Source organism: Acinonyx jubatus, chromosome C2, assembly GCF_027475565.1.
Source record: "Acinonyx jubatus isolate Ajub_Pintada_27869175 chromosome C2, VMU_Ajub_asm_v1.0, whole genome shotgun sequence".
Classification (NCBI taxonomy): domain Eukaryota; kingdom Metazoa; phylum Chordata; class Mammalia; order Carnivora; family Felidae; genus Acinonyx; species Acinonyx jubatus.
This window is the reverse complement of record NC_069384.1, coordinates 51,829,366-51,842,799: the sequence shown is the minus strand read 5'-3', so window position 1 is coordinate 51,842,799 and position 13,434 is coordinate 51,829,366. Positions and strand designations below refer to the sequence as shown.

Here is a 13,434-nt window from a genome sequence, read left to right as displayed (position 1 = left end):
TATAAAAAGAGTTGATAAGCCATGCCAGGAGAAAATCAAGTATATTTAGACAGCAGGTGATAATGTGAAAAACCATGAGGTAGTCTTTTCTTCAGAGAGAATTGACTATAGTAGATTTTTAAAAAATGCTATTCCATTTCTCAGGCAGTTGAAATTTTAAATAAGATCAGTTGTTAGGTACATTCTTGGCAGGTATCATTTTTAAAATAGAGTATAAAAACATCTAAGTAGGCATAATCTTTCAGATGGAAAGTAATTTCTATAAAATCTTACTATCACAGTATGATCTGTATGAGGAAAATTTAATTCAATAGAACAAACATTTATTGTGCAGCTACTATGTTTCAAGCTCTGACAGGAGATACAGAAATGAATAGAAGCTTACAATTTACAATTTTTGAGGTAGAAGTAATACGCACTCAACTATGTGACTCTAATACAGCAGCAGCTCAATGAATATTTGTTGAAAAACTAAAGGAAGGGCTACAAATGGAGGTACAAGCAAAGACTTATGGGAGTGTAGAGAACAGAGCCAAACTGAGTTTCAAACCACTGATAAAGGCCTTGTATAGGAGACAGTGTCTGCTTGTGGTCCCTGACTGTTGAGAAGGGCTTTGATAAATGGAGAAACAGGGAAACTCCTGCCACATAAACAAAGGCAAAGAGCTGAGGGCGTATGGCAGCTTTAATAGTGGTGAGTAATCTACTGTGAATGATTAGAACACATGAAAGATAAACCTATATAATTAGTAGAAGCCAGACCCTAAAGGACTGTGCTTACCTTGCTGAGTTGAGACTTTATTCTATGGCAGTGGGGATTTCCTATTGCACCCTGTGCTTTTCCTTGGTTTTACACATGTTATAACTTAAGTTCACTGATTGTTTGTAACATCCTTTTTAATACTTGTTTTTCCGGTTAGGGTGTAAGAACTATTGGGGTGCCTCAGTGGGTTAAGTGTCCAACTCTGGATTTTGGCTCAGGTCGTGATCTGTGGTTCACAGGATCGAGCGCTGTGTCAAGCTCCGTGCTGACAGCACGGAGTCTGCTTGGGATTCTCTCTCTCTCCCTCTCTCTCAAAATAAATAAACTTTAAAGAGATAAAAAATACATAAAGATTGTAAGAACTGTGAAGGTAGGAGCCATTCCTTGAGTTGTTACTGAGTATCCACAATGTCTGCTACATGGTAGGCTCTGAAACACAATTACTGAATGAAAGAAAGAAGCATGCTTTCGCCGTTTCTCATTAATATTAAGATATGCATTGTCACAGAGAAAAGTGGAGTTTCCTCAGAAAGTTTGAGTCAATTACACTTAGATGAACATCCTATTCAGGGAGAGTTAGAAGCTTTTACTCATCGGACAGTTAACTTGCCGGTGAGGAGACAAGAGAAGTGATTTTAAAGGATGATGATGGACTTTGGAAGTTCTGATGAGGACTCTATCTGTGCATGAATCGGCAGAGGAATAGTAGATGTTTCATCAGCAACTATGGATCTGTGGGCGGGAAGCCCTGACGACCTTCTGCAAACATGTGCAAGCGTGGCTTGCTGCCTCTCTATCCATACTCCCTTTAGTCATCTATGCAAAGGAGACAAATCTTGTTTTCAGACAACAAACAACAATCAAGGATAAATGGACCAAAAAATAGGATTTTTATGTTTTCATTTCATGTAATTCAGAGTAAAATCTTGTTTTATTTGTAGTTAAAGAGAAATACAGTCCTTAAAGCCCAATGTGATAGTCGACCTTTCAAAACCAAAAATCATTTCAATCCAATTAAGTGCAGTGAAATCCAATTAAGTTGTTACATACTTTTATTTATTTTATTTTTTTTCTTTATCACAGTTGATCATTGAGCTACAATGTGGCTGCACCCAAGTCTTTTGCCTTATCACTCTGTTATCTATCCATCCCTGCTGATCTACAAGTAACATAAATAAGGGCTCTTTCTTTTTAGGGTCTTTTATATATAAGCTTACTGTACCATCTCCAAGCACTGGATTATTGGTATTGGCCCACAGATCTCATGGACAATGATATCAGGGAGTTATTTTATAGGCAGTTCTATCTGCTGGTTATGTTCTCTCACTTCATTTCTTTTGGGGGATGGGGTGGTCATGGAACAGGCTGGATAAATGGTCCCAGGACTGACTGGTCCCCAGAGAAAAAGTAGCATTGTTGTTATCCTGAGAGGTCACTGCTTTCTTTCTAACCAGCTTCTGATGGCAGACACACTCAGATCTATACAACATGAACATGGAACAAACAGAGAAATGGCCTGGTGGTGAACATTTCTTAACAGTTTGCTGTTTTTCTAGGGTTCCCCAGGGTGTGCTCCCAACATCAGACACTCAAAGCAACCATCTGGTTACTCTCTTCCCCAGTGTATAGCTTTGTATCTCCCTCAAAGTCTTAGCTTCCATTCTATATGTTTTCCAAGCATTATAGGCAGAAAGAAAGACTTACAATCATTACCTCAGAAGAATTTCAAAAGTCTCTTTTGGTTTTGAAACAACAAAACCCCTCATACTCAATGGGATTATAGCAGATCATGTCTAGAGAAACTTTGTTGCAATGGATCATGTCTTGAGGTGCTACTGGGTACAAAGGACTTACTAGAAAAGTTTGGCCTATACCTCCAAGCAAGACTGACATTTGCCTAAAGCACTCTGTAAATTGTAGTGTCACTGGGAAACGGTTCAAATTAGTTCCCCATTTCCATAATGCATCAGGTGCATCAAGAATATAGACTGTCAGCAGTTTCAAAGTAAAGGACTTAAGGTGCTTTTTTGTGTGTATATTTTTTCCTATCACACTAGAGTAAATATAACTATTGGAGTATATGGAGATCAAAAGCAGGTTAACAGTTAATGAATAGGTATGTTTAGGGTGATTGTGAAGAGGTTCTATTTCCAGAAATTTTCTATCCTTCTATACACACAATAAATGGCTTTTAGTGGTCTCTACCTCTGCTGCTTCCAAAAGTTGAGTCTATAGTAACTTTATGTTGCTTGGGTTTGGGCACTAATGATATTCTGCAATAAAAAATTTAAAATATATTTAATCTATACTTTTTTTCTGGGCCAAGTGCAAACACTGTGAACTTTGAGAACATCTAAGTATTTTCTTAAAATATAAAACGAGTAATTTCTTTAAGATCCCCATGAATATTTTGTTAATAGCACATATAGAAGAGATTTAGAAAGGAGATGGAAGTTTTCCACTGCCAAAAGTTGCACTTGTTAGATCCACTCCAGATTTCAATAATGCAGTGGAAATCTGGACCAAAGCTGAGTTTGCTTTGATGCACTTAATAAGCCTATTGAAAGCACACATCATTTGAGAAAAATATAGTTGCAATTTACTTGAAAAGACAGCTAGTTAGACTATTAGAGGCCTTTAAAGCGAAGTTGGTAATGAAGAATAAGGTGACTTACAGTGAACTGTGATGGCTGTTGAAGCAATCATGCTTCTTTTGTCTATCAGGGAGCATTTGTAGTCTCCTGTTGCATTGCGCCTCACATCTGTCAACGTGTAAGTATTTGAGCTTCTTATTCCTTCAGGCTGTCCCTTTTGATAGAGGTAAAATGTCAGATGATTACACTTGGTAGCTACAATGAGATGAGTTGTATTTCTTGATGAAAATGGCATTTTCTCATGTAAGAAAAAAAGGAACGTGTTTCTATGATTGGACAAATGAGAGTAGAGTTTGTGTTATCTGATTTCTGGAAAAATAACTGAGATTTGGGTTCTAAGGAAATTGAGGAGCTCACATACATGGTATGGATGACATCTATTCCATTGATAGCATGGCTCGGATTTGAGGGTTAAGGCAGTTTTTTTTTTTAATTCTAAAACTTCATTTTATATTTATGCCTTGACTAATTCAACAAAAATATTTGAGGCAGCTTAAAAGAAAACATACCACATATCCAAATAAAAAGGAGAGAAAAATAAGAAAGGAAGGAATAAAGGAAGAGAAGAAGAGGGGGGAGGGATGAAGGGAATGGGGAGAAAAAGAGAAAGATAGAGGAAAATATTTTTTTTTAAAGTGAAGAAAAGAAAAGAATTAATAAACTAAGAATAGAAAGAATATAGATGAACTAAGAGCACATAGTAACAACAACAACAACAACAAAAAAAACCCATAATCATTAGATATTATTGCTAAAACCAAGACACAAATTTGTCAAATCTGTCAAATTTGGCTATTAGGATAGCCAAAGTAGAAACATAATTAGTTTCAGAAGCCATTTGCATATGAAACAAAAGCAATATGTCAATTTATTAGGAGAAACAAAGTTTTCTGCCAATATTTAAGTCTAAAAGAAATCAGTTATGTTAGTCTTCTGAGTAATGTAGTAGATGATATTCTTAAACATTACTGAGAAACATAGTAGGTGACATTTGTAAACATATCCCTTCAATAAATGCAATATAAAGTTGTATATGGCTTCTCTCAGTGGAAGGTTATGTCATACCCAAACCTGGGAAGAGCTCTGGGAGAACTAACTAGTATCTCAGACAGCTCTCTCTATCTGGCTCCATACCACTAGATGTCTAGAATACATCCCAGAGGAATGCTCCAAATTATCCTCTGTCTGTATCATTCTCTTCAGCTATGATACTGATAAAAGCTGAGGGGCTGGCCCTTCAAGACCATATATGATGGCAAGATATAGCCCTAGCTTTATTTTATCTAGCTAAATATAACACACAACAGAATGGTCCTACTTTGGAGGTTCAGAGATGTGTTCATGAAGGCATTGTGGGTAGACCTAGAATCTACATCAAGCCATTTGCTGTCATCATTCTTCATTTTAGAGTTACCTGTTTTTGAAGAGATTTTTATAGCTTATCTGGATAATGAAAACTTGAGTTTTTGTAATTATGGTTTCCTATGAGCAGCTTTTTATCTCTTTTCCCCTGAAATCTCTTAACACTGAGGGAAAAGGCAGGATCACTGGCAGATGCCAAAAACAATCACAAAAAAAACCCCCACAACTTTCAAAGGACATTCTACAGGTGTCCCTTTTCCCCAAGAATAACACCGTTCTCTCTTAAGCTGTCCAAGTACATACAATTTTTAATGTCAGCTAGCTGCCACACAACAGGACAAAATGATAGTAGTTAAGCCCAAGTAATAATCCGTAAGCACTTACTGGTAAGTAAAACAAAAATTCCTCAGGAGGAGGGTTACCATTTCCCAAGCACTTGAGAGTGATGTTATCCCCTTCTTTGATGGCATTTTTTGATGGCAGCACTTGTATTGTCACTTGTTCAGTAGGATCTACAAGAGTCACAGACACAAGTTAACCATTTTCATCAAGTACCAAATTACTCTGTACATACAATATAAATGACTAAATTATACACAATTTTCTCAAGAAGCTAGTAATGGTAATTACTTAAATGTATCTTTTTATAGAGGGATTGAAGTTAATAGCTACTTGCTAAAACAAGTACTAATCTTGGTTAGAGCAAACTACAAAGAGCCCTTGTTACATAGAAACCAATTTCTTCTTAGCAAAATGTCTTTAACTGAGGTAGAAATGACCATAATTATTTTATGTGTAAAAGACCAGTAGGAACAATCTCACTGCATGATTTCATTATAAGGACATTTAACTCTATTATATGAACCTCACGTTTTGGAAAGACTGGATCAGCTAGCATAGTAGCTAAAACTGTTAGGTCACCCCTATGCTCATCTTATATAATAATACCTTATATTGAATAAAAAGAGACATGAGCTAAACAACCAGCAAGACTTTGGGCACGCAGGAGAGTAGATCAGTTTTCAAAAAGATGAATCCTGTGAACTGAAGGAGATCCTTAACCCAGTCAACAGGACTGTAAATGTATTGTAAATCTGTTCTGTTCATTGGGGCAAAGGTGCACTTTCCATTCCATTTTAGTCACTTTTTATGGAGAAAATAGGGCTAAAGGGTATTCTTTAGTAGAGGCTACTGCTAATAGAACACTAAAGAAATTAAAGGCTTGGATACAATGGACCATATGTAGCAAACAGGAAATAAGAGGAGGGGGTGTTGGCAGTTATAAATGACCCACTTTCTAATATACATACTTGTTATATAGCTGGATAATAAGAATAATAGAATAAGAGTAGGAGTAGAGTAATAATCTATGAAGACTTTTTTTATTAGCTAATAAAACAAATAAGTGATAGATTCTGAGGTGGTTTTTTTTTTCTATCTCTTGCTATCATTTCTTTCTCTTCCCAAAATCAAAATGCATACAAAACTTAAAAGGGTTGATATAGATTACTTTGTTGCCTTTTCTTCATGCATGGGGTCTCTCTGAATATTTTCCCAGGATGTTCTGAAGGTAAACAGTGATTGGTTTAATATACTTTTTGTTAGTTTTCCTGAATTTCCGTGAGGAAGTTCCTTGATCAGCAGTTCCCAGTAGAGTTGGAAAGTAAATAAAGTTTGTTTTTTGCCATCCCCCTCTCTGACCTTCCATTTCTAGGTCTTCTTCACTCTTTTATGTGGCCCTTCACTGACAGTTTTGTCCTGTCACTTGTCACTGTGAGACTACTCAATCAAAACTGACATCAGAACAGATAGGGATCACAATCTATTTGACTTTCTGCTTTATTTCAAAACTTCCCTTCTCTGTGTCCTCTTTCAATAGGCTCTGCTCTGCATTAGAGAACTGAAGAACTACAATGAGATCAGAGAGATGTGAGTTTTAACAGTAACTTTCTAGATGTTCAATGAACATGCCTCAAACAAAATCAACCATCACTTGCTCTCCTGTTGTCCCTATTTTGCTCTGTCCATTAGTAAATCATTCTGCCAGGTATTCTGCCTTTCTCTTATCTACTCTGTCACCAAGTCTTAGTGATCAATACTATTTTTTGCATCTGATTCTCTCCTTTTATTCCTACTAACACTTCTATAATCCAAGTTCTCCCACAGATTACCTGAAATACTACCCTCAAACTTTAGTCAGTCCCTCATTCTAATCCTTCACATACATATTTCCTTTAAATCAGTTTTGAAGTAGTGTTTTGAATATTACAATGATATGCAAGATCCTTCATGTGATACCAATATGTGAAGATTGAAATAAAAATTTCTTAACCTTGTACCCATAATTGCCTTCAACTAGTTCAAGTATATATCTATATATACCACTACATAATAAGCAAGAGTCTATTTTAAATTTTCCTTGTCCCATCTTTCCATTTATGCTCTGCCCAATCATGAATTCATTTGTTTAGCTAATATTTATTTTGTGCAGGCACTAAGTGCTAAAGTTATAGAGTTGAAAACAGCATGATTTTCAATCTATTTATAAGGTCTGTAACAACATAAAAATTGCATATAATGTGATCATTGGTAGCTTGTAGATGCATAAGACTGGGAAGGATATTGTAGGAGTTGATGCTATAGCTGGGTTTTAAAGAATAAGTAGGTGTTTGCTAGAAAATAAAAGTAAGGTAGTGACAGCAAATGGATAGGCAAGTAAGCAGTATTCTATGGGAGGCATCTGGAAAACAGAACAAGATGGAAGAAGATACAGTGAAGTGGTAAAGATTGAGACCATGGCTGCAAGAGATTCAAGGCATATCAAAATTGGGAGTGTTAAGAGAAGAGGGAAAGAAAAATCTTGGTTCACAAAAGTAGACTTAGGGAATCCCAAGACTCCATCAAACATGGTAACATTCAGATCACAGGAGTTCCAGAAGAAGAGAGAGAAATAGGGGCAGAAGTTTTATTTGAGGAAATTATAGGTGAAAACTTTCCTAATCTGGGGAAGGAAACCAACATCCAAAGCCAAGAGGCACAGAGAGCTCCCTCAAAGTCAACAAAACTAGGTCAACACGAAGACATATTGTAGTTAAATTTACAAAATATAAAGATAAAAAAAATCCTAAAAACACCAAGACAAAAGAAGTCCATAATTTATAAGGGAAGACCAATAAGGTTAGTAGCAGATCTCTCCACAGAAACTTGGCAGGTCCTAAGGGAGTGGCATAATATATTCAACATGCAGAATGGGAAAAATCTGCAGGCAAGAATACTCTATCCAGTAAGGCTATCATTCAGAGTAGAAGGAGAGATAAAGAGTTTTCCAGACAAACAAAAATTAAAGGAGTTTGTGATCACTAAACCAGTCCTGTAAGAACTATTTAAGGGAACTCTTTGAATAGGAAAGAAAGAATGTCAATGACAAAGACTAGAAAGGGACAGAGAAAATCTCCAGAACAATGACAAAACAAGTCATAAAATGGCACTTAATTCATATATATCAATAATTACTCTGAGTGTAAATGAACTAAAAGCTCTAATCAAAATACATAGGGTATCGGAATTGATTAAAAAATAAAAACAAGACCCATCTATATGTGGCCTACAAGAGACTCATTTTAGGCCTAAGGACCCCTGCAGGTTGAAAGTGAGGGGATAGAAAAACATTTAGCGCACAAATAGATGCCAAAAGAAAGTTAGGGTAGCAATTCTTACATCAGAAAACTAGATTTTAAGCCAAGGACTATAACAAGAGGTAAATAGGGGCACTATATCATAATAAATGGGTCTATCCAACAAGAAGCCCTAAAAATTGTAAATATTTATTCCCCCAACTTGGAAGAACCCAAATATGTAAAACAATAACAAACACACAGGAATACATCAATAATAATACAATAATAGAAGAGGACTTTAACACTCCACTTATATCACTGGACAGATCATCAAAGCAAAAATCAACAAGGAAACAAGGGCTTTGAATGATACACTAGACCAGATGGACTAAACAGATATATCAAGAACATTTCATTCTAAAGTAGAAGAATACACATTCTTTCAAGTGCACAAGGGACATTCTCCAGAATAGATCACGTAGTAGGTCATAAATCAGGCCTTGACAAGTAACAAAAATTGAGATCATACCATGTATATTTTCTGACCACACTGCTATGAAACTTGAAGTCAACCATAAGAAAAAATTTGGAAAGACCACAAATACATGGAGGTTAAAGAACATCCTACTCAAAAATGAATAGGTCAAACAGGACATTAAAGAAAAAAACAAGGAAATATAGGGAAACAAATGAAAATGAAAACATGGAGGTCCAAAACCTTTGAGATGCAGCAAAAGCAGTCATAAAAGAGAAGTATATAGCAATACAGTCCTACCTCAAGAAGCAAGAAAAATCTCAAATACATAATTAAACCTTACACCAAAAGGAGCTAGAATAACAACAACAAATGAGGCCTAAAGCCAGTAGAAGGAGGGAAATAATAAAAATTAGAAGAGAAATAAAGGATACAGAAACAAACAAACAGCTAGAACAGATCAATGAAACCAGGAGCTGGTTCTTTGAAAAAATTAATAAAATTGATAAACCCCTAGCCAGACTTACCAAAAAGAAAAAAGAAAGGACCCAAATAAATAAAATCACAAATGAGACAGGAGAAATAACAACCAACATAACAAGAATACAAACACTTATAAGAGAATATTATGAAAAATTATATGGCGACAAATTGGACAATCTGGAAAAAATGGATAAATTCCTAGAAACATATAAACTACCAAAACTGAAATAGGAAGAAACAGAAAATGCGAACAGACCAAAAACCAGCAAAGAAATTGAATCAATAATCACAAATCTCCCAACAAACATAAGTCCAGGGCCAGAAGGCTTCACAGAGGAATTCTACCAAACATTTAGAGAAGAGATAATACCTATTCTTCTCAAACTACTCCAAAAACTAGAAAAGGAAGGAAAACGTCCAAACTCATTCTATGAGGTCAGCATTAACCTAATTCCAAAACCATACAAAGACTCCACTAAAAAAGTGAATTATAGGCCAATATCCCTGATGAACATGGACACAAAAATTCTCAACAAAATACTAGCAAATTGAATCCAACAGTACATTAAAAGAATCATTCACCATGATCAAGTGGGATTTATTCCTTGGTTGCGAGGGTGGTTCAATATTTGCAAATCAATCAACGTTAATACACCAACATTAAGAAAAGAAAGGATAAGAACCATGATACTATCAATATGCAGAAAGGACATTTTACAAAGTACAACATCCATTCTTGATAAAAACCCTAAAAACATTAGGGATAGAGGGAATATACCTCAACATAATAAAGGCCACATAAACAACAACAACAACAACAACAAAAACAGCTAATGTCATCCTCAATGGGGAAAAACTAAGACCTTTTCTTCTACCATCAGGAACAAGATAAAGATGTTCACTCTCACCACTATTTAACATAGTACTGGAAGTTCCAGTCTCAGTAATCAAACAACAAAAAGAAATAAAATCCATCCAATCACCAGGAAGAAGTCAAACTTTCACTATTTGCAGATGACATGATACTCTGTGTAGAAACCTGATAGACGCCACCAAAAATTGCTAGAACTCATACATGAATTCAGTAGAGTCACAGGACATAAAATCAATGTCCAGAAACCAATAATGAAGCAGCAGAACAGAAAAAAATCAAGGAATCAATCCCATTTACAATTGCACCAAAAACCATAAAATACCTAGGAATAAATGTAACCAAAGAGGTAAAAGTTTTCAGAGTACAGATCTGAAAACTATGAAGCACTCATTAAAGAAATGGAAGATGACACAAAGAAATGCAAAAACTTTCTCTGCTCTTGGAATGGAAGAATAAATATTGTTAAAATGTTGATACTACCCAAAGCAATCTACACATTTAATGCAATCTCTACCAAAATACCACCAGCATTTTTCACAGAGCTAGAACAAACAATCCTACAATTTGTATGGAACCACAAAAGACCCCAAATAGCCAAAGGAACCTTGGAAAAGCAAAGCAAAGCTGGAGGCATCACAATTTTGAACCTTAAGCTATATTATAAAGCTATAGTCATCAAGACAGTATGGTACTGGAACAAAAACAGACACAGATCAATGGAACAAAATAGAAAACTCAGAAATGGACCCACAACTATATGATCAACTAAACTTTATCAAAGCAGGAAAGAATATCCAATGGAAAAAAGATAGCCTCTTTACAAATGGTGCTGATAAAACTGGACAGCAACATGCAAAAGAATGAAACTAGATCACCTCCTTACACCATACACAAAAATAAATTCAAAATGGATGAATGACTTAACTGTGAGACAGCAAACCATCAAAATCTTAGAGGACAACAAGGGCAGTAACCTCTTTCACATCAGCCGTAGCAATTTCTTCATAGATATGTCTAGATATGTCTTCTGAGGCAAGAGAAACAAAAGAAACCTGAACTATAAAGGGACCTCACCAAGATAAAGAGCTTCTGCACAGTGAACAAAACAATCAACAAAACTAAAAGCCAATCTTCAGAATGGGAGAATGTATTTGCAAATGACATATCTGATAAGGGATTAGTATTCAAATATACAAAAATGTATAGAACTCAACATCCAAAAAACAAATAATCCAGTTAAAAAATGGGCAGAAGACCATGCCCATGGATGGACATTTTTCGAAAGAAGACATACAAATGGCTAACAGACATAAAAAGATGCTCAGTATTACCCATCATCAGGGAAACTGAAATCGAAACTACAGTGAGATATCACCTCAAACCTGTCAGAATGGCTAAAATTCACAATACAGGAAACAACAGGCATTGGTGAAGATGCAGAGAAAGGGGAACCTTCTTGCACCATTGGTGGGAATGCAAACTGGTACAGTCACTCTGTAAAACAGTATGGAGGTTCTTCAAAAAGTTAAAAAAAGAACTACCCTATGACCCAGCAATTGCACTATCCTTTACCCAAAGGATACAAAAATACTAATATGAAAGTTACTTGCACCCTGATGTTTATAGCAGCATTATCAACAATAGTCAAATTGTGGAAAGAGCCAAAATGTCTATCAACTGATGAATGGATAAAGAAGAGTGGGATGTGTGTTTGTATGTGTATACACACACACACACACACACACACACACACACACACACACAATGGAATATACACACATATACACATACACACATAATGGAATATTACTCAGCCATAAAAAGAATGAAATCTTGCCATTTGCAATGATGTGGATGGAGCTAGAGAGTATCTTGCTAAGCAACATAAATCAAAGACAATTTTATGAAAGAAACATATGATTTCACTCATATACAGAATTTAAGAAACATAACAGAAGAACGTAGGGGAAAAGAAAGAGAGAGAGGCAAACCATAAAACAGACTCTTAACTATAGAGAACACACTGAGGGTTGCTGGAGAGGAGATGTGCAGGAGTTGGGTTAAACGGGTGGTGGGGATTAACGAGGGCACTGCACTTGTGATGAGTACCTGGTGTCGTATGTAAGTGATGAATCACTAAATCCTACCCCTGAAACTAATATTACACTGTATGTTAACTAACTGGAATTTAAATTAAAACATGGAAGAAAAAATATTTGGGGTGTGAAGGTTAATCTGAGAGATCTGAGGAGTCATTAAAAAACTGTCATCACACAGCACTAACATGGTCACATTTGTTTTTAGAAAGATATTTCTGGCAGCAGCTTGGAGGGCAGTTTGGAGTGAACAAAAGGAATATTATTTTGGAAATCACAGAAATACTGGCGATGACAAATGGTGGCATATTCTTAGGCAGCGTCAGAGGCAGAATCAGACAAACATAAAGATTAAAGAACTAGATTCTATAAAACTTTATTACTGACTGGACAGGGTAAGGGAGACGAGGGTAGGAGTAGACTAGTGCATCTTTCTCAAGATAAATTGATCAAATTTCTGTATTATGAATGTATTCTTTGTCCTTTCTGTTTAGCTCCCGCCTTCTCCTCTCTGAAGTCACCTAGAGCAGTGGGTCTCCAAGTGTGGTCCTCTGATGAACAGCATGAGTATCACCAAGGAATTTGTTACACATGCAAAGTGCTGGACCCTTCCCCACAACTACTGGATGAGAAACTTCAGAACAGGATCCAGTGATCTGTGTTCTAAGTCCTTCTGGTAATTCTGATGCGCACAAAAGCCTGAGAATCACTGTTCTTGGGCATCTGAGCTTTGGGGGCTATTTTACGGAGTTCTGAGTGTCACTTACCATTTGCAACCTTGCACTGACAATTTCCTCCTGATGTAGTTATCTTATTTCTCTATTGGAGTAGTAAACTCCTTGAATGCCAGGACTATATCTTAAGCACTTTTATATCTTTACTGTGAAGCCCAGCACTGCATACATTTTGCCTTCTTAAAAGCTGTGCCAAATGCACGCCCCCCCCCCCCCCATCCAGCCACAGTAAAATCATTTCCTTCTTATTCTTCCAAGGACTTTTCTGCCTACCCAACTCCTCATGACTGATACATACATTCCTGTTTTTTCTTAAGCCAATTTCCCCATCCTTATTACTCATCTTGATGCTCTTTCCTATCTTGTACTCTTGCAC

General features: G+C 36.1%; 1 protein-coding gene across 2 annotated transcripts in view; it reads right to left on the bottom strand.

The window, feature by feature from the left end:
- Positions 1-13,434, bottom strand: part of ALCAM (activated leukocyte cell adhesion molecule) — a 206,994-nt gene that overhangs the window by 24,982 nt on the left and 168,578 nt on the right. For both annotated transcript variants that reach the window (XM_053220797.1, XM_053220796.1), the window contains exons 7-8: positions 5,164-5,291; positions 3,439-3,571 (exon numbers count right to left, since the gene is read on the bottom strand). In XM_053220797.1, the coding sequence (XP_053076772.1) occupies positions 3,439-3,571; positions 5,164-5,291 (261 nt within the window). The remainder of the gene's footprint in view (positions 1-3,438; positions 3,572-5,163; positions 5,292-13,434) is intronic.